The 22,694-nt window shown below is 33.6% G+C and overlaps 2 protein-coding genes across 4 annotated transcripts in view; one reads left to right on the top strand and one right to left on the bottom strand.

The window, feature by feature from the left end:
• LOC116772458 (pre-mRNA-splicing factor ATP-dependent RNA helicase PRP16) overlaps positions 1–21,043 on the bottom strand; it is a 47,039-nt gene extending 25,996 nt beyond the window's left edge. Inside the window, exons 1-11 of one of the 2 annotated variants that reach the window (XM_032664658.2) lie at positions 20,561–21,043; positions 19,996–20,301; positions 19,289–19,489; positions 18,717–18,811; positions 18,320–18,522; positions 18,023–18,121; positions 17,819–17,948; positions 17,454–17,543; positions 17,039–17,176; positions 16,607–16,759; positions 15,843–16,036 (exon numbers count right to left, since the gene is read on the bottom strand). In XM_032664658.2, the coding sequence (XP_032520549.2) occupies positions 15,843–16,036; positions 16,607–16,759; positions 17,039–17,176; positions 17,454–17,543; positions 17,819–17,948; positions 18,023–18,121; positions 18,320–18,522; positions 18,717–18,811; positions 19,289–19,489; positions 19,996–20,301; positions 20,561–20,892 (1,941 nt within the window). In that variant the 5' untranslated portion in view covers positions 20,893–21,043. Of the gene's footprint in view, positions 1–15,266; positions 15,755–15,842; positions 16,037–16,606; positions 16,760–17,038; positions 17,177–17,453; positions 17,544–17,818; positions 17,949–18,022; positions 18,122–18,319; positions 18,523–18,716; positions 18,812–19,288; positions 19,490–19,995; positions 20,302–20,560 lie in introns of those variants that run through there. The other variant, XM_061522299.1, reaches the window with a different exon arrangement.
• Positions 8,826–12,751, top strand: LOC116772460 (uncharacterized). 2 transcript variants are annotated; one of them, XM_032664661.2, is made up of 5 exons: positions 8,827–9,350; positions 9,651–9,826; positions 10,412–10,519; positions 10,941–11,033; positions 11,926–12,751. In XM_032664661.2, exons 1-4 carry the CDS (start codon positions 9,014–9,016, stop codon positions 10,983–10,985), a joined length of 666 nt encoding a protein of 221 aa, XP_032520552.1. In that variant the 5' UTR covers positions 8,827–9,013; the 3' UTR covers positions 10,986–11,033; positions 11,926–12,751. The 2 variants fall into 2 exon arrangements, with proteins under 2 accessions (XP_032520551.1, XP_032520552.1); XM_032664660.2 differs by lacking the exon at positions 10,941–11,033 and having other exon boundaries at positions 8,826–9,350.
• Positions 21,044–22,694: the final 1,651 nt, after the last annotated feature.

The raw sequence follows: 22,694 nt of genomic DNA, 5'->3' as shown, positions 1-22,694 counted from the left end.
CGGAACGTCACGTACTGCGTTATGTGAAACTGTAAATAGATTCGACGGTGTACACATCCACATTCTGATAATCGTTGATCAAAAATGTTACGTTAGGCTCAAGTAAGATGTCTGTCTATAAGGGATCTCTTCTGCAATTCCATTTCAAGTACGTGCTAAAACTAATAAAATGTGATTAATATTCACAATATAGTTAATTTTTTTACATATTAACTATCTTATTGTCGTTCATCTAAAAACACATTACGTATTTCCTTAATACGATAACTATATTTTTGTCAAGAACCAAACTAAATGTCAGAACAAATAGTCAAAATATAAAAATATGACTGTTTTATATGTAAATTTTTTATTAATTTTAAGTAATGAGAGAAACGAAGCACGTTGGTTTCTATTGAATAATATTATTTCCCTGTATGTAAAAAAATAAGGCACAGTTTAATGTTATTAATAATTTATATTCATTAAAATTAAAAAAAATAAATACGTCGTTATTATTTTTTCATTTAATTTTTGGGTTTTCTTGTAAAAAAGATCCTGTAGCAAATAATAACTTATCATCGGACACACAAACAGGACAGTTTAAGAGATTGTGTTCCCGGAATCTATTTCAATAAAACAAAAGGCTCGTCCTAATCTCATTTTAAAAAATCTTTTACAATTATATATTATTGTTTATTTACAAGTTAACGTTAAACGAATGAAACAATAGATCTCCACTTCTACCAAAACCTATAATAAGCCCAAATAGACTTTGACCCTTCAAATATAAGATCGGAAATCGCTGGTGCCGATAACGAAGGGATAGGAAGTAAGCTTACGTGACTGAGATCACGAAATGACATCAATTTAGTTTTAGATATACCATTCCTTATTGCATCGTACATAGAGGTGATATTAGCATAAAGCATATTTAAATCAATAGATAATACGGAAGAAACTTTGTATGTGCTAGCTAAGCCTTTAAATTTAAAGCACCTTGAAATCAAGTTTGTCTGATGGTGTTAAAGAATGACTCCATCAGTGTACCACATGCGATAAGAGCGGTTATTCTCCAACAAAAAGTGTAAGCGACCCCAAAGTATATAGATTTAATTTTTTTCTCTTTTCTAAATGTTATTGAATATCAGATAAAAATCGCCTCGATCCGTTTAGTATCAAAATGAATGGAAAAATTCAAAACGAAAGCAGAATATGACAAGATCACTTCGTAATTATCTGTTGGAATGAAATAAAAAAATCTTCTTTAACAATATGATAAGACATTTTATTTTAATTCGAAAGTGAAATATTACTTTTCGTTGACTACGAACAGATAGGATGATCGATCAAACTGATTGTATAACAAAGTGAGTCAAAACAACAACAAGTGGTGGGTTTGAAGATTCTAGAAACTGGAAGATGTATCAGCTGATAGCGACCAATGATAAAATTTAACTTCCATATGCAATTTTTTATGAACACATGTGAAATTTCTTGATTCACAATACTATCTGTTCTCAGAAGGAGACATTCATTACAACAGTCTGATACATTAATTCTGAAACATGTACAATAGAGTGTGGGCTATAGACCATCTATCATGATTATGACGAAAGGGACTTGACAAAATGAATCATGTACTGATGCAATTATTTTGTGTGATTTATTTTGTACGTATATTGCAAGAAAATTAATGAACAACACCTGAATCACATTTACAAGAGTGATTTTTATAAATAACTATAGTTTATTTAATGTTTAATGTTGCTCCTAATTTTTAATTAAAAAAAATTAGGAGCAACATAAAAAATATATATCACCAATGTATTGTGAAAGTATATTATTCACAAATTATTTATAATTGACTTGCAATATAATTTATCAAAATTGTGATATTTTTTCTTCAAAAAAATTTATTTTTATCTGTAATGATTGATTGCGGTGCTCTTCAAATTATCAACCGCATTATTGTCGTCAGTAACCGGTAATTTTCCTAAAACAAACTGTTCTCCACTAAGACTTTCCACAATATATGAAGTGTTCGTTCAAAATATTGAAATTTTACAATAAATGCAGACGATTTTGTTTATTTAGATAAGAATATTAGTACAAATTTCGTTTAAAGCCGTGTTTTGTTTACGTTAGCATGAGATAAGCTGTAACTAGATAGTGAGATGTGTTCACAGTGTGACAGGACTTTATCCGTTCTTAACAAATATCCAATATGGATGATTTTATTATTGACAATAGGTACAATTATTTTCATATACTTTATATTTTTAGAACGTTTTATGAACAGTATAAATTCCTCATTTTGTGTATGTTACATTTATATATTGTCATGTATAAAGCATTCGCTACTTCCTCGGCATTACGTTCTTTGTCATACACATATTATATATTTTAAATGCTTATTTTCCTGTTTATTCTTGCCTCAGATTAACGTTGAGATTATGAAACATGTTATAACAAAAAAACTTCTGAAGGGTGAGTAACTAGTAATTTGTATGAGGGTCAAACCCAACTCAAATGCCAGTTGCACACTCAAGTAAAAAAGGAGTTTTTTTTTGTTTGTAGCTTTTCTCCTAATACTGTGTCTATAAATGATCTATACTATATATTTACAAAAAAAGTTAGTTATAAGTGAATACACAGTTAGGTCTGTGTACATTTTTGGCTAAAAATAAAACAATTTTTTTTTTTTTATTCTAAAAATACGATAATGTTACGTAATATTTGTTTGTCACGTGTTAACAACATCGCTAACTCGTGTGTCATTAATGACTGCATTATATAAATACATCTTGTTTAAAATACATTTTTATTCCATTCAATGCATTTCATCAATTCCTTAATAATTATTTACATAATTAAGTCATTTACAAAACTATCACATAAGACGTTATGAAAGTTGATTTGAATTCATGAGTCCCAAAAGACATTTATACATATTAGTTAATTATATTTTTATTACGCAATAATCTCATCGTTAAATAAAATGTTATTAGTAATACTTGGCAGGATACAAAAATTAAAATACGCGGAGAAAGGTGAAACGCGTATTTTATAGATACGAAACTTCTCAGTATATAATTTAAAAAAATAACTCTAAACAGTACATATATATTAGTTTACAATGAAAATTAATCAGAGGAATTCCATCGGGTGTTACTCACTAATTAGTAACGTTATCACGGGGGTATTTAGTCTCTAGATTAAAATAAACCTTATAATAATATATGATATTGGAAATTTAATTAAGAACTATCGATATGTTGAGATCAATAACCTTTAGTTTGAGATAAATCTTGCACCGTTTAGACACGGCGTCTTATGCAATTGAGTTGTGTAACAAAAGTAACAGGTTCTATAGGCAAGAATAAATGATTAATACAATATTTATATCAAATATCACTGAAATGAGGGAAATTAGACTTGTCTTTGTCTCGCTTCGAGTTAGCAAGAATATTAAATTATTACACTCTATATAAGTCGATATATGAAGATTATATTATATTGCTAGTATAAAAGTTCTCGCACGTTTTGCCATCGTAAACCAGCGTTTGCTTTTATATCCATATAAAACATACCGCTATATATAATACCATAAATATTTTAAATGTGAGATAATTTGATAACATAAACATTTAATAATAAATTTGCTGTCGGGACGTTCGTTAATCCTGCATTAAGAAAATAATGAAGGAATTTTATAAGAGAAAAAAAGAATAAACAAAAACCTCTTTAGCCATAATATACCTACGAGCGCGAACAACACCGCTGCTAGAGATAAATGTTAAAAAAAAGAGAAATAAATGTCAATAAAAAATGGTAAGTTATCTGTTATCTATTTTATCAGGACGTGTTAACCCTCATGTCTTTATTAAATTAATAGATCTTGAAAAAATAGACGTGATTTTTTTATGCCCTTATCAATTCTCCCTTTATTTTAAAAAGAGGTGAAGTGTAACAAAGAAACAGACATACAAAGACATTAAAGTCTAGTGATATAACTCCGGCAATAAGAATGTAAGCACTGACTTTAAACAGACCCTTTCATCTCGTCCTGTCTTCAATACGGTTACAAGAGATAATAAATCGTCGAGTAACAAACCAAAATACATTTGAAGATATAAGTTATTTATAACTTACTATAATACTTCAATGGAAGTAATAATTGCGTTTATTCTGCTATATCTTCATTAACACTGAACAAGTTAAACCTGTACAGATATGTAGGGTTAAACTGTCCAGCCGCTGAACATCAATATCACCTGATAGACTTCCGCAGACAAAGGTGTCTAAACGACAAAAAGTTCTAATTTTTTTTATAATAATAAATTTAAAAACAAATTCCATTCTGACTGATAACTATTATCTAACGCAACGATGGATTATAAATGTCTTTAATACATATATCTCTAGAAAGCAGGATTTTTTAAGATTATGTATACTTAAAATGCTATCAATTTCGACTTAATAATTGGAATAAGATTGCGGTATAATTTAGCAAATATTTATATGAAGTTTGAAATCACTACTAAACCTAATAACCCAATGTTATTCAGAGCACAAAAACGTACATACACATAGTCTAATGATATACATTTTTCATAATCTCTTTAACTAAGACTTTCCCGAGTATTGATTTAAATAAAACTAATGTTTCCGGATTCCTCCCGACGTTTGGATTACTTTGGAGCAACCGTGACCACGGGCAGACGAGATGAAAATTCTCATAAAAATATTAGTTTTATTTAAATCTCTTCAGCTGTAAGCAACGTGTCCTGTTGATTATTTGTCTAACAAGGGGACGGCGCGACCTTGGGGAAACCGATTTGAATGAAATGTCGTCTAGTGGTAGTATACCATATGGGTACTACCACTGTAAAATATTTCCGTCCAATGCCCTGCAGGAGTTGAGAAAAACGCATACAAAGTTTAGCTCGCACTTTATGTGTTAGTTACATTAGTTGCTGTGCCGAGCATGCTGTGGCGTAAGCAGTGATGTTCTAGACTCGAAGTCTCGTCTGTGCGGATTCGAGTCCAACTAGATGACTTTTTTTTCCTATTTTTTATTTCCTTTTTCTTCTTTTTATTTTTTATTATATAATCTATATAAATAATTTATTTAACAAACTATATAAATTATTTATCATATAAATATTTATAAATTAAAAATTATAAGTCAGTACAAAATAAATTGCGTGTTCTGGTAAATCTTTTAAATTTATTACTACAATTATAAATACAATGTTCTATATTTAAAAACCATTTAAACAGTCAGATGTACAAGACCCTGAATAATAATTGTGATAAAAACATTCAAAACAAAAATTCTTTCTGCACCAAGAACAACAAGTAACTGCTGTTTTTTTACAATTACAATGTGTTTGCAAACGGTTTATGGAAAACAAGCTTCATATACATTTGAGATTTATTTTTGGTTTTTAAACTATATAAATTACTTATATGATATAATAAATAATTTATATAGTTTGTTAATAAATTATGTGTATAGTTTATATAATAAAAAAAAATAAAAAGAAAAATAGAAAAAAAGTCTCGAACCCGCGCAGACGGGGCTACAGGTCTAGAGCATTACCGCTTACGCCACAGCATGCTCGGCGCAGCGACTAATGTAACTAATACATAAAGTGCGAGCTAAACTTTGTATGCGTTTTTCTCAGCTCCTACGGGGCATTGGACGGAAATATTTTACAGTGGTAGTACCCATATGGTATACTACCACTACACGACATTTCATTCAAATCGGTTTCCCCAAGGTCGCGCCGTCCCCTTGTTAGTACACGTGATTACTAACCACGACTGCGGTTAAACTAGCCTCAGACTCCGGCGCCGCTGCATATTTGATGTACGGAATGATCGCTTATATTATTACGTTATTGGAATTAATGACAAACACGTAATAAATTTATCTTTTAGTAAAATATTATTGTAGATGTGAATCTATAATTACTATATATTTTACATATTATAATCACATAATTATTATTATTAAGGAAGTGTATATTTTATTTTGATATGATTAATTTCTTAAATATTAAAATATATACATGCAGATATTTATTTTATGTAAATTCATATAAAATATAGTTGTCATAACACAAGTATTTAAGTACGATTTCCTGATTAACTCAGATTTTCTATCGTATGATTAATCTAAGTTTGCACCGTCACGCTATACACGAAGCGTTTCCCGTTTTTCATATCATAATGAATAACCTACGTTAATATTATTATCTGTAAAGATTTATGATTGAGAAACTGTGAACTCTCCGTACGTAGTTTATCGATAAATTTGAGTTACGTATAAGTACTGTTAAAACTCAATTCAAAACTCTGAATAGTCTAAGTTCACTGTACGGAGACTTGCTTTGATTTGCTTTCTTCCAATTTGGGCAAAAATATTACTGGTAACACTGTCCGAATTATATGTATTTTATCTGAAATATCGGTCATTGGGCGGTTTTCTTGGATAACTTTAAAGAAAAATTCATGCAAACTTTTTTAAGACTTCATGATTTATGCATACTCGGTCTGACTGTGCTGCCAGGATACCAACGGTCAACGGGACTGTCTAACTTGGACATAAATCGTAAACGTTGTATTGTGTCCGAACACATTTTAATGAGCGATTGGTTGCGGACATTGTATAAAATTCATATGACATTGAAAAGATTCAGAAAATTGCAATCGAAGGTTTACAAATTTTATCCACAAACAGTGACTGCGCTTGTGTTAATGGGTATTATTCTATATGTACACTGTTATCTCGATAAGCTAGTGCTGTATTCTGGTTGTTTGACGTGGGATTAAGAAACTCAACATGATGCAGGGGATATATGATAGTATAATGTTTGAGTTAGTGTTAGTCCGACAGAGATTATTTCGCAATCTAGTTTATTGTTATAAAAATTAAATCACGGTTCTATTTGTTAAACATTCTAAACTAACACGTGGTAACGAAAAATATAAATACAATAAATCTTATTGTAATGTAATAATGTATGATTCATTCGGCGTATCTAATTATACATAATAGGTATGTGTTTCAAGAATACTAATTGATCACAATTAAATAATACCAAGTGCTTACTGATAACGATATCAGTAATTAAATTGAAATTATTGAATGGAAATGAAACAATGAGTATGTGAGTTCCGAAATCGGAATTATTATTTATTGGTAGTTATTCTGTTGTAATATAAGCGCGTCACATAATTCCAAACACCGGAGACCTTCACACAAACCAGTCGAGCTGGATGCAGACGGTTTTTGACCGCATTTTTATGACGCTCGTGTTGCAAACTATTCAACAATACTTTTGATCTGATCTCGCTTCTTTAGGAAGCTCTATATCAAAAACAAGTCGACCCTTACATTATAATTTTATATAAAACATATTGTTTGTTCCTTGAATGTTGATTCTGAGGTAATATTACTAATTGATACTAGAAGCTTCTTTGTAAAGTGGAACACAGATTATTTGGACGACGCGATAATTTTATACCGGCCAAAGTCCGTGGTATCATCATTATAAAACTAAAACAAATACTTACACATTAGGGTCTAAGAAAATACCGAATTAATTTTTATTCTATGTCACCCCTAGCGTAGTTGTAACCACAAAATAAATAAGATTTACACATCAGGTTAAATTGAAAAAGAATGGTATGTGTTACTGGATTCAGTTGACTCCTAAAATTGACGCTTACTAGTTACCTAAGTATTAAAAGTTAAAACTCTGTAATATCTTGAATAGCTAGTGGTTGGATTATATTATATTTTAAATATCTTTTTATAATCATTAATTTCTGTAGTTTTTCGATAACAGAGATTGAAAAAATAATGTTCATGTACCTATAGCATTAGGAATTAGATTCCTAAAAACATGCTGATATGACGGTCAGTTAAAAATACCGTTTATACACAGAATTAGAAAATATATTAGGCACATTTAAGTAAAGTAGTTTTATATAGTGCCAGTCGATGGCGTCACTGGCTGGACTATGTTTATATATTGTTTGTAGACACCTTCGTCTACTTATATAATGGTGATGTTTATAGTATGTAATCGGTGTAAAGGTTACAAACATAAAAAGTAAGATTAATTACGAGTTACGGTGTCTGTAGTGAGCTGTGAGGCCAACATACCTCAGTCACGGGGAGACGCCGACTCGGCGGGCGGGGGGGAATGACAACTGAGGTCGCTCGGTGCATTTCCCAGTGTGGGACCGCGTCGATAGATAAACTATCGATATATATATATATATGATATAGACTGGGATGGTAGAGACGTAGGGCTTATTTGGTTATCCTTGTTGTTTATATAGAGATAAAGAGAATTTTAGCATTTGTCATGTTCGTCTTAAATTAAATTATTTATTTTCCATAGGGATTATTACATTCAATATTTTTATTATTGTATAGATATAGGCCGAAAAGTTTAAAGATAGAGAAGTAATAAAGAAAATTTTGCAAAAACAGGACACCATAACACATTACTCATTATATTGATTAGAATTAAGTTAAAATACTTATTTCTGATATTGCTTTGATTATTTTGTAGCTTACATTTTACGACCCGGTTAAAACACTATTTTCAATTGTGATTATGAGTATATATCTTTTTTCATTTACATTGACTTCGCAACAACAGAGTTCAACGTGCTGTTTTTGATGTATATATTTCTAAGGTGTTAATCGATACATTATTAGTACGTTACTATTACGCGTCATGTCGTAGTGGCGGGGTTCTCTCCCTTCCCCTCTGCGTCTCCTCCGCCCCGCGTCCGTATAAAACACGGTAACAGCACGCGCCCCGCGTCTATCGTTTGGAAGCTGTACTATAGTTCTGTGTCCGTTCAGCCGCTGAGCCACGCGGACTGGATTGTGAAAGTGCGATTGCACACGATTTCTCAGTAGTGAGAGTGAGCCCGGTGCGCCCACGACACCTACGAAATTTACTGTGGTGTGAATTGTCTCGCGATTCCAAGAGAGAGTTCAATGGAAGCCAGGTTCGTGACCTGCCGGAGCTTCCAGCAGATCAAGCCGCCCGAGAAGACTCTAGCACCGCAACCGACGGTGAAAGGGCTGCTGTCTCGCTTCGGAAGTCAGGCTCAGGCTCTGTTCGCGCCTAAAAAACCGAGATTCGGATCGTCTGTGGCTATACACAAATTACGGGAGTCGAAGTGGTTCAAACACGATGAACAAAATATATTATGTGCTGTCCTCGAATCTGGATTCGTGCTGGAAGTCAAGGCCGAGGATCCATTGCCGCCGGACTCGACGATGTCACCAGATTATCATATGTACGCCATCGCCATGTGGAAGAAGGGTAAAGGTATGTAGTATATCAACATTGTGTCTACAATTGTACAATAATGTTGTTCGAAGTGTCTCGTGTGGGAATGTTACAAGCGAATACTGATTAACAAGTACATCGACGCGCGTCATTGCAGTGTACGTGCAACAAGGACTAACTAATGGCATTTATGATTATTCGTAGTTTATAACACTTAATATTAAAATGTCGTTGTTCCGGATATGCAATTGTTTATTATGAAAAAGCTATTGTAGTAACTATCATAATCGGCAACAGTTATTTCATAGTTCATTCAACCTGACGTAAATTATTTTCTAGAAAAAACAAAGAACCCGGAACAGATAGAGGTGTACACAGTACAGCAAAAAGGTGTGCGAAAACGTATTATAAAGACTACCTTGAGTGCCTTTTGGAAAAAGGACTCCGTCATTAGAATCAACAACGTCGACGACAAGCAAGAAACACCCAACAGCGAAAAAGACATCAGGGCAAAGGTAAATAACATACGTACAACAAAATGAGGCACACGTTTCCAATTCGCACCTAGTCCCTTATAGAGAGGAGTAGTTCGTCGTGATATATGTATAGCGTTACATCGAATGTTGCAATTGTAAATAGATTAGTTTATCAACGGCAAAGGTTTCAATAGTAAATTGCATAATACGGCCTTGTGACGTCTACATGTTTTGACACGCGACGTGCGTTTTGTGTGAGATTGCAATACCTTTAAACTCGTATTGTTTAAATTCGTAAAACATTGTTGACTTAGGTACACTCTGTTCGACCTCAATTTAAATGCAAATCTTACAATGTAAAAATTATGATAATAGGCAGTTTCTTTTATCAAATGTAGGTTATATTAAAATCTTTGGCCCGATATTAATTTCTGAGACCTCAAAGTCATTTCTACAATTGGTCTTATCTCTTTTCACCTTGAATGGTTTCTGTCCAATATCGAAATTCTTCCTGTCTAGGATAGACGTCAGAATTGGAAACCTCTCATTTCAGATAGCCTCAACGGGGCTTTCCTTAATTGGTGAACAGTGGAAAAGCTACTAAGGAGCTTCTACTGATTGCAGCTCGACATGGCAACTAAATCCAGATTTGAAAGAAACTGGCACAATACACTGCATTTCGTCCACTGGTGCCGATATGGGGAAACTCCACAGGAAGCTCGCATGAGACAGGTAATTTAGATTTCAAAGATCTATAGAATACATTGAGTGCTAGGAGTGTTTCAATGATAGAAATCTATCTGTGAATGTTTTATCATTTTTATGCTTTATTATTTCTTCGGTTTTAGAGTTTCTCTTTTGCATGTTCAACATCAATAGTATTAAAAAAACTGTCTTTACAATTCCTGATAAAATAATATATAAACATTGAACAGACTTCTCCTTGTTATGATTTTATTTTGGGAAAGCGATATAGTAACGACAGTTTTATACATCATAAAAAAATTGCTTACTTCATGCTTCTGTGAGACGAAATGTATGTGAAGTGTCAGCTTTCATTGGTCACCGAAGTCGGGCACATCCGGGTAACGTGCATGAACCAACAGGAGATGAGAGTATACAAGAAACGCACAAAGTAGACATTCTGTTACAGATCAGCTTAACGACGTCGAAAACCCCCATGATTATTATCTTTTGATGGTAATCTTTGAGGCGCTTCGGACTCTGCTGACGACTTACTATACCGGTGAGGGTTTTATTATTTAATGAACGACCGGAACTCAATGTGCCCCTGTGTTGTGTTAATACAGCTACATGTCTCGCTGTTTTCTTTACTTCTTTCTAACTTATTTGCGTTCTACTGCCATTTTGTATTATAGAATAGTTTGTTTGTTTCACGTTAGATAGGAAGCCATGTCAGTATCGTTAAATATGAACGGTAACTGAATGGAAGATGCATTGTAAATATATTACAAATTAAGTTGAAACTAAATGTTCGATAGCCATCTATAGAAGGAATCATTTTAATAGATAACGTCAATGAATTCATTAAACAGGTGCAGGTGTTTTTTCGTTGTTATGTAAGCGTACACAGATGGTATAAGTTTACTGTATAAACCGAGACGGTAAGTAACAAGGTGATTTGTAAAAACGAAAGAATTTCTGTAATTTAAATTAAATCAATTGTTCCTTGACGTGTTTTAATTATATAAGATGTCAGTGAATGTGGTCAGCGAGGGGTCAATCTCTGTATAATGTTAGTGCATTGTGTGTCTAATGGAAAGGGACACATGTTTTAACAATGACATCATTCAGCAGTTGTTACTCGGCGACATGTGTTCGGAACATGTTCAACTATATAGTATAGACACACTTTCCACAAGTTAATATCTTTGACTCAATAAACGCATTTTTTATTTTTGAGGGACAATGTTAAGAAACGTTAAATATTGTACATTGAACCTTGCGACACTGACTCCGTATCTAGGTCGGTTATGACTTCAAGGGGTCATGTTTTATTTTGATCGATAGCGGCACAAATTGAAACACGTTCGAGGTGACCTTTATAAATTTTAGTTATAAAATGTAGATGTCAGAGTTAAAACGTACGATGTAAGTGAGCGATTGGATTGTTACAGATTAGCGAATCGCTGAAATGGGGCAACATCGGCATGAACATGGGTGTAATGATGGTCAGTCAGAACAACGGGCGGGCCAAAGCCAAGTCGGTGTGAGTGTCGGCCGCCGGCAGCGCCGGCGTCTGCTACCCGTGCTTCTGGATACCGTCGCCCAGAGACCAATTCGTTTGAACGGACTCGTTCCGACTGGTTCCGGTTATGATTTCAACATTTGAATTTTAACATCGACCACGTCCCGGGCCGGGTATCATTTTGTTAAGAGAATCTCTCGCATTAGCTCAAGAGACCATGATATATTCCCATGAACACAAAAATTGTTTTCAGAATGTTCGATTTAATGAAAGTATTGGATTATCTGCTGTTCTATTTTCGAGACAATTTAATGTGAGGATTTAATTTGAAGCTTTAATTTTATTTAGAAATTGTTTAAATGCAACATTCCTTTATATGACAAGCGCCCCGCGACTTTTATTATGTATAACATTGTATTTCATTGAATTAATCGTATTTTTCATTGTATTCTTACACCTAAGAGAATAATGAACTCTGTTACTATCATAAGATATTTCGATTTAATGAGACTGTCCAAATTGTTAACATTTAATGAAATTTACCACGAAAAATATTAGACAGACGTTAACATTAATGGCGTTTGTACTTAACGTTAAATATAGTTCAGAAGTAGAAGCTATAAAGATGTTGTAGTTTATCGAGTATTGTTTAGGTATTCATATTAAAGGCCTATTAGATAAATGGTCTGCGACTGTTTGAGAATTAATGTTCTATTTATATGATATTTTTTAAATAAATAAAGAGTTCAAAATAATACATGGTTTAACTGATACAACTGTCATATCATTGTTGAAGAACATAAGAATATCTAGGTCGCAAAGGAGACACAAATAACACCGATAAAAAACGGTTAATTAACACAAGTAGCCACTTTGTATAATTGTCTCGTTCAATATACAAGGCCAAATCTCTTGTGCTCATAGTACGCATAGTATAAAGTCCGACAAATATAAAGTATATAGTCTGGCTAACCCGGACGACTTGTATTAATTTGGACTTTAACGTACTCATGAAATGATTATCGTATTAAGATATTTTAAATGAAAACAAATCAAAGTATATTGATGAATACAAACTGAATGTAGATACATTCAAAAGGAACTGCAAATAAGGTAAAGTCCGAGTTCGTTATGGCCATTCATGTTTGTTATCTGAACATAATACACAGGGGCGGATCTTGGATTTCTGGGGCCCTGGGTTAATACTGTTTAGGGGCCCTTCCTAATTACTTAACTAATTGCCATATTGACAAGAAACTGTTTTCTGTAGTGATATATGTCATGTAATGTGTTAAGTACAGGAAGAAAATAGAAAAATAAAATATTTTATTTATTTATTAAAATATTATTAATTGCAACACTTTTCGGAAATCAATTTTCTCATCATAATTTTCGCCGACACTATTAAGAATTTTCATAATGCCGTCATAATTACTTTTCAAAGCTCTGACAGCATCGAAGTGACAAGACCATCTGGTTTGGCTTAAACTTTAACTTTAACGTTTATTTTAGTTTTGTTTCACGATCCCATCTGTAGGTCGAAGCAGAGAAGAAGACGTATATTTTTTGCACTATTCCAAAAAAAAAAAATACCACTTCAGTTGCAACCTTTACGGAAACTTGACCAACTAGGTTAAGGGAATACGCAGCACATGGCTCGTAATCCGCGGATTTGTTTTTTTCTTTTAGTAGTGCTTGAACACCATTGTAGATTCCGGCCATATTAGCAGTGTTATCATATGACTGTCTGTCACAGCAGTAGTCCATTGGTTTCCAAAAAGGCTTGTAGTATATTAAATAAATATAAGCCAGTATGACTAATAATTTTAATAAAAGATACCCTCTTTCATACAGCTTTCCCCGAAAACAGTATCGTAATACAATAGCAAGTTGGTCATCGCGAGACAGATCCGGGGTTGAATCCATCATCACTGAATAATACTATTTACTTCGGTTATAATTTGTTTAATTATCTGTCTACCCATAATCTCAATAATTTCCTCAGACTGTTTTTGATAAGTATGATATTACAGGGTTCGGTCGCAACTCTCGTTGTTTAATATGTTCACGTATGAATGGGTCGAATTCTGCCAATAGCTCTAGAGCACCCATAAAATACGATTATGTGGAGAAAAAAATACTTCCTCGGAACCTCTAAGTGCTAAACCTCTTATAATCACAAATTTTAGCACTGCAATAACCCGTTTTAAGACAGTGTGATAGTATTCTGTTTCTTCATTTAATTGCTCCCGAAGCTGCTCGTCTAAAACAGACTTATTTCCTTTTCGTGTCAACCACACCAACATTGAATTCTTATGTTCATTAGAATTTTCGTGATTTTTTAAACAAAATCCTGTGTTTCCAATCAGAAAATCGGCTGTGTATTGAGAAGGTGTTTTAGAAAAAAGTTTGCAAGTCAAACAAAAAACAGTACTAATCCTTTTTGAATAACATAACCAAGATCTTTCCAGTAATTGGTCATTTTTATTTTTCTAGTGAAATACCTTTTTGAAAAAGATCTGTTTTGTTCTTTATATTGCTTCATTGATGCTGAATATACATATTATTCGGATATATTATTAGTATATTATTCGGATCTTTATTTTGAAAGTTAGTCATTTCATGTGAGAGGACGAAATTAATAAAATCGTTATTTAGCATATCTGGCCACACGCCCACGTCAACACATTTCTCAAACTCAAGTTTAATATTTTCAAAATTTCTTCCACCTCGGTATCGGTGTTACCTTCCTTTTGTTGAACACCAATTTTGTTTTCAGAGGAACCAAAGGGTTGCTGGAAGTCAAGATTATGCACATTTTCATAGTTGGTGTTTTTATTTGTGTTTTCAAAACCTTGCATATTTCATCACTTGTATTTTTTTCCAGGTTTTGCGATTTTTTGCTTCCTTCGTTTAGATTCTTCGCATAAAATGCCTTCCATTACGTTTTTTAATAGATTTATAGTTATTTCATTCGCGTTTATATGTTCCGATCTAAAAAAAGTTTCAATTTTTGTTTTGTTTCAATTTTTAAAACTGTAATTTTCTTTTTTCAGCTCTTATATTTTCTAGCAGACATATTGTAATATAAGATATTTTTCTGAAGATAAACAAAGAACTGGATAGAACTTCTAATTTTAATACGTACTTTCTAATGAGTGTAGCAATTCACAAATTATAACTATTAAATATCGAACGAATTTGATTCATTTAGTTTTGAAAACTGAAATAAAAATAAAAAAGTCACGTTTTAAAATTCTTTTTACTTACCTACTGCCTATTAAAAGCAGTTGTCGAGTTATGCTGAATACTTTCAATTTTTGTAAATTAAGAGAGGTCCGGTCCTTATAAGTTTTAAGTTATCTATCACTTAGAAAACTTGACACACTCACTTAACACACTTCTAACAATAAAAAAGTCAATACGTCAATATAGTCGGCGACAACAGAAGTGAAGAAAAATAACAAAAATTTCGTCGTGCGATTAGCGGAGGAAGTCCCCAGTAACAGCCAAACACGGAATACACCGACCGAAAACAAACGACAGGGAATTCCCCTTTCGTTTTTGACAAATGCGCACACGGGTTGATCGATCGTAGTGTTGCCAGCTTCATCATTGGATTTTTTTAATTCTAGATAATTTTTACTATTGACAATATCGTCTTTTGGTTTCAGTTAGGTTGAGGGCCCTCTGTATTAGCGGGGCCCTGGGCTGCAGCCCAAACAGCCTTTTAGTAGATCTGCCCCTGATAATACAGTAGTCTTACAGAACTGTTGTTGATACCCAAACAAAGCCAACAACATTTTGTATCTGGTCTTATTATACCTATCATTAAAGGTAACTTACCTCTCTCAAAAGTCCGAACAGCATGTCAGTGGAGAGAGACCTCTCGTGCGCCTCGTCCATGATGATGGCGCTGTACTGGTCGAGGTCGGGGTCCCGCAGACCCTCCCGCAGCAGGATCCCGTCCGTCATGTACTTGATGACCGTGGACGGGTTGGTGCAGTCCTCGAAACGTATCGCGTAACCAACTTCCTCACCTGACCGAATATTGATCGAATATTAATCGTCTTTAACAAGACTGCAAGTTTATTTTTAGTTGATCCGCAGTAACTGAGGGACAAACTCGTTAAACTATTTTTATAATATCACAAAAAGAGGAAATCGTATTTTTTTATTACGTGGCAAAGTAATAAATAAAGCCAACTACAATTCGTCTTTTCATATAATTGCGACTTGCTGTTTAACAGTTACAAGCATATTACAATAGGTAGACGGGATGAACAATCTCAGAAGCCTTAACTTAACCCTCCGGTTCCTTATTAACGCTCAGTTTTGTGGTACCTGGTCATTGACGATCAAACTACAAAGAGTAATCTCAATAGACAAATCCTAGAACCGGATTATGGATGACATTATTCGGAGTTACAGTTTTAGCTGGTCCTTCAAAACCTGGAGCTGATGATCAGTTTGATCCGACCGAGACTACCGAGATACTGTGTTTATATAAAGCTACGTTTGTTCTTAGCGTCCGCTGGGGAGTTACCTACGCCCTGTCTAGTTGTACTATAGTCATATACAGATATATATATGTAGTTAATATAACTGACCTAATTTAACTCCCATTTCATCAGCAACTCTCTTGGCCACGGACATGGCGGCCACGCGTCTGGGTTGCGTACAGCCGATGGCGCCCATCTTACTGTAACCGTCCTCGTGGAGGTATTGTGTCAGTTGGGTCGTCTTACCACTTCCGGTTTCACCTGGTTGGGACAGATGTATCGTGGAGTTCATTGCCTTTTTATTTATATGGAACTGTTAACTCGACAGCCAAAACTTAATCACTAAAACTGTTATGATATTTATTGAATGAAATTGTCTTGATGAATAAATCAATGAATTCATAATATCGATAGGAATGCACTCGCATAGTTGGGATGTTTTTGAATGGGAAAAATATAAGATGTTATCAAAAAAATAATTTGGAGCGACTTTAGGTCTTGCTGAATAATATACAAAGTAATGATAACATAAATACTGACCGACTATAATGATAACGTTGTTCTCCCTCACCACCTGCATGAGTTGTTCTCGGACAGCGAACACGGGCAAGAAACGTCTCTGCTCCGTTATAGACAACTTCTTGACGAAATCTGATTTGGACTCCGCTTCCTCGCCCGCTGGCAACACAAACAACACGTCAGAGAACATACACGAAACAAATATAATATAATTTCAATAAATCCCTACAATAACCCCTCACAAGCACACAGCAGAGCTGCTGCATGAAGTTAAACCTGAAGATGTAACATTATTCATATTATAACTGTGATCGCCGGTGAGGATATTTGGACGGTGGTTGCTGTTTCATGCAAACACTTGCAAACTGATTTTGATGAAACTTCCCCGCAGTGCAGTCGCGACATCAGAATTAGTGACGGCGCGTATAGTCTGTACCTTTATCCAAGTGCTCGGCGTATTTGTACGCCTGTTTCGTGGGTCCGTCTTCTATTTCTTCCTCTTGTTTCTGTATGCCCATTATGTTACCTGAAAGAGGAAGGAAGGTTATTTGTGTTAATTCCAATTTTTCCATATAATCCAATTTTAATCTGTTTGGACGTGGTTATGTAGGAGAATGTGGTGTTATATTAAAAATAATTTTGTTAATATAAAAAATAAAATAAACACATACAAACTATTAAAATTTTAATAGCAATTGTCTTAGAGGTTTTCGTAACTCCATATCAATGCATATATACAGTACATAGTACATATCCTATGAAAAGCCATTCTCATGTTAAGGAGGGTATGTATATACAAACCAATCTTCGTTCCCTCCAACTTCCAATGTTTCTTCTGTGCCCTTCTTCTTTCCTTCTGTTCTCTGAACGCCTTCACTAAAGCGGACCCTTTCCTAGCATTTATCGCCATGTCCGATGTCGGGTCTTTGACCTTTAAGAAGCGATATTAAAATTAACTCAACATTTAAACTGTGTAACACCTTTTATTATAAGTGTAGTACTCACCGGTATAACAGGCTCAGGTTGTTTAGTGAACACTATCCTGCCGTCGAGGAATGGCGGAACTATATTGTGTACTAGAAGATGTACTCGGTCTACGTTCTCCTATTGAAGGACAAAATATTTGGAGAATATTAATCATAGTGTCTGTACATACCACTAAAATGTAAATATTATCTATGTACAAAAAAAAAAGTGTTCGCTAAAAGTCTGAAATGGCTTGACTGATTTTGAGTGATCTCGGACCGTCAGTCGGTGTCATAGGGCGCAATTTCCAGTGAATAAATCAAGTCCCCTGCCTACCTCGTCGAGGTCGTTGTTGACGTTGATGGAGTGCACCACCCCGCTGGTGAGCATGCGGTTCCTCTCCCACAGCTCGTTGTCTCTGTCTATCTGCTGCCTCGCCGCTGACACCTTCCGGTTCCTTCTCTTCTCTATCTGCTCTTCTTTCTTCGCTATATACTCAGCGCTGGTGCCGGCGAACGGATCCGATTCGTCGGTTTCACCTGTAATTCATTTAGATGTTCTGCTAAGATAGTACATTAAACTTAAGATATTTAAAGATTTAGATCTCATGATGTTCGGATTTTAAATTATGCTCTCAATTGATGTTTTAAAATGATAAAATCTCAATAATATATATATGTCACTATATTCTATGTACATATTTAATGTATTCAAGCATTATTATCAAACCGACCCTCTCCCATGTTGTACCAGGCTCGATCTAATTTCTTCTCTGCTTCCTGCCACTCAGGGTCGTCTACATCCAGTCCTCGTCGTGAGCTCACCCATCTGATGAAACAAGCCATATAATATTTACATTAGATTACGGTGATATAACTACATCAATCTAGATTCTAGCATACGGTACTTACTATCTTAATATTGGTAAACTCAGTCACAAAAACAGAAAACATTGACCTTACTTACACATACACAGTATCTATTGAATGTTGAATTATTAAAGAAATAAATAATACGATAAAAATATTCATTGAAAATATAAATGATTGAAATGGTAACACATATTTTGTTGATTTGTTATGACACAAGTTAGAAAGGCTTGTGGAAAATGTATTTCACTACAATCACACTGAGAAAATATTAACTGGTATAGAACAATGTGACCAACTGTAAAATTCCATTGAAGATTGACATGACTTAAGATAAGAAAAAAACTATAGGTTTAAATAAAAGAAAAACGCATTATTGAGCCTATGAGGTAAGGAGAGTTAGTAAAAATAACTGAACTACGAATCCTATATGTACTTATGAGGTGTAGCTCTAACGGTATCTTCATATGCTCTTCCTTTATAGTCTCTGGTGGGTTTACGTTCACTCCGAGCTGATCTATCCGCCAAGTCTCTGGGCAGTGGTGTGGGGAAGTCCCAACTTGACTTCCTTACGGCCTTAGGGTCATCGTCATCATCATCCCAAGCTGTTTTGTCCGTTGGTTTGAGAGCTTTTATGCTGAAATGTTAATAACAAATATGAGCAATGAAAAAATGAAAACATATCTCTTACCTTCAATTAAAATTTAAATCGAAACATTTGAATAAAAATTCATAGACACAAGCAGAATAGGATTTGAAACTATTCGAAACTGCAGCTTCCAGAATATTGCAGTCTAGTTGCTTTATCAATTAAGCAGTTGTGGCAGAATAGCTTTACATATGAGAGGTAGAGATTAAGGATGTTCAATAATTCAACAAAATTTGTTTCAAAGCACATCATGCTATCAGGTTTGCACTTATTATTACAAAATATTATGCGATATATCTCTCAATTATATAAAGATGACAACTTTCTCACCAATAACTCATTCATGATCATTTTAAGTATACATATTATATATGACAGCATTTTATTTTAGGGGCAATATGTCTATTCGCAAGAATTAAATTCTATTTTGGGACTTGAATAACAAATCTGCTTTGCAATTATATCTGTGTCTAAATAAAAAACTCTATTGTCACCTTGGTGTTCTTGGTTCATCTTTAAACCTGGGTTCATAGTAACTCCGTCGTGAGCTATCTCTATCAGTGTCGCGGTCTCTTTCCCTCCTCTCTGAATCTCTCCTTCTATCCCTTTCGCTCTTATTCCTGTCATTCCGATCCCTATATCTGTCTCTGTCTCTTCTATCGTAGTCACGTCTTCTGTCCTTGTCACGATGCCCACGACCATAATGGTGAAATCGGCTGTTTTCTTCATCTTTGGAATGTGACTTTTTCTCTTCTTGTGTTGAATTATGCACACCTTTTTCTCTCGCTTTCTTTTCTTTCCTGTAAATATATATGTTTTTCTAATAAAACTCCTTGTTTTATGAGTTTAAAATATGCTTGGAAAGCATAATAAATGATGGCAATAATCAACAATACAAATAATACAGACTAACAAGGTTTACATTAACAAACTCATGATCATCTATTCATTTGAAATTCTATGCAAAAGTATGAGCCCATTTTGGTAAAGATATTTCAATACCAAGTGAAAATCATTTTATAAAATGTATTTATTGTTGATAAATATAAATTACATTACATTTCTAATCTTTCCAACATCCTTGCTCTTGCTTGTTCTGATAAGCCACCGGTGTACGTCGGGGTTTCTTCATTATGCTTCCTATATTTCCGCTCCCTTACACCACTGGAACCACTTTTATCCTCAATATCATCTCCATAGTTGTCTTCGTTTTGAAAAGAAATTAAGCGGTTCTGCATTCTTTTAGCAGCGGCCAACTTATCTAGACCTAACAAGGACGGTTTGGCAAATTGGAAATCAGGCGGTTTATCTTTTTTCTTGATAATAAGACCTCCAGGAGCATTGTTTGGAGTTCCCTCCAAACGATGCAGGTTTTCTTCACTATCCGACATGTTACAAATTCTTGAATATCACATGTAGGTACAATACCCTTGTTTTAATGTATTGGTCTGGATTTGATACACAGTTTGAGCAAGATTAATGTGGATCAGGTAATATTTTATATTTCACAACATGCAATATATAAATATTTAATGGTTAAAAGACAGCTGTCAAAGTGACATTTGGTTGTCTGTTATGTTGTTACTTTCTTAACTTTTAACTGTGCGTTCAATGCTAAAAAAATATTTACAATTATTATAGCATTTAGACCTAAAATTATGTATTTTTTGAAACACAATTAGAGCTAAGTGTTAAACCATTTTTTTATGACAGCCAAGTTACAAAATTACACTATTATAAAATTGTATATGTCGGCGCAACGACATTTAACAAACCATTATAAAGGGTAGTTGTTTCATATGTATAGTTGTTTCATATGTATTTCACTTTAGAGGGTAGATGTGACATAAACAATGTCAAGGCGTTAGTAATAACTTTAACAAAATTATTTGTTTTATAGATCGTCGTACGATTTGTATTGAAGGAAAGTAAATGGCAATTCGTATCGTGATTTGTAATATGTAAAGATAAGTTATTTTGTGAGTTTTAGTAAAACACAAACTTAAACAGTAACCATTTTGTAATCAATGTTATTCAATTATGATTTTTTTTAAATTTTAAATGGCAATATAAAGTTTAGTTGGTTTAATAATTGATTACGAAAACTTTTGTAATGATTACTGTTTAATTGAATTACTACGAATAATCTTTGTAAGTTATTATTTAAAATTAAGAGTAAATGTAATGACTCCACGAAAACCATTTATATTCGGAGACATCTGTGGCGAGGACACAGTGGTGTGAGAGCTATCCAGGAGAAATTACTAAGTGTTAGTTAAAGTGTTGAAAATAAAGTGGTGCGAGTAAGTGAGAGTGCTTTATTGGTGAAAATGGATAACCTGATAGGTGGAAATAGTGTTATGTAACGATAACATCGCTGACGTCACAGCTCCTAATAATCAACTTGGACATGGCTCTTCGACATATATTATTTTGATTTTAATTTTCATAATGTGTTATTCTAAATAATGATCTGATTAATTATTCGTTACATAAACAATAAAAACCTTATCACAGGTATTTAGTAAAGTTTACTTTACTTATGAGTATATTTAATTGATGAAAACTTAACCTTTACAAAAATTTGCATAAAAAAGTTGTTATACCTATTGTTCATTAAAAAAATTTCTATGTAAAATCTACAATAACTGCTATCAAGAACTCAACAAGATTATATAGGCTAAACATATGGATCACAAATAATGTGGCATAAAACTCTTGAAGTTTTCTATGTAACTAGTTATATTAAAACCAAAATCTCTTTTAAAATTTATTTTATATATAACAGCCAATGAACAGGTAATTTTGTGTGTAATTACAATACTACGAAAGAAGAACAAGTACCTGAAGTAATTTGAAAATAAATAAAATGGAAAGGTAAATCACGAATGATCATTTGTTTCAAAAATAAAATACGAGTGTACACGGATAAGGGTATACATATGTATATACCTATGGTACATACACCAAAATAGCATTTTTTATAATTTTTGTCTGTCTGTTTATTCCGGCTAATCTCTGAAATGGCTGGATTAATTTTTGTGCGACTTCTATTGGCAGCTATCTTTTGTAATAAGGAGTAACTTACCCTAATTGTTTCCCAATCTCGAAATTATGTGTTATAACGCGTGAGAGGGATTTTAAAAGTTTTTTCATTGTTTTTTGTTTTCCTTAACGTAAACGGAGTCGCGGG

This window comes from Danaus plexippus, chromosome 12 (genome assembly GCF_018135715.1).
Source record: "Danaus plexippus chromosome 12, MEX_DaPlex, whole genome shotgun sequence".
NCBI classification, from domain to species: Eukaryota; Metazoa; Arthropoda; class Insecta; order Lepidoptera; family Nymphalidae; genus Danaus; species Danaus plexippus.
This window is presented reverse-complemented; position numbering and strand designations above follow the sequence as displayed.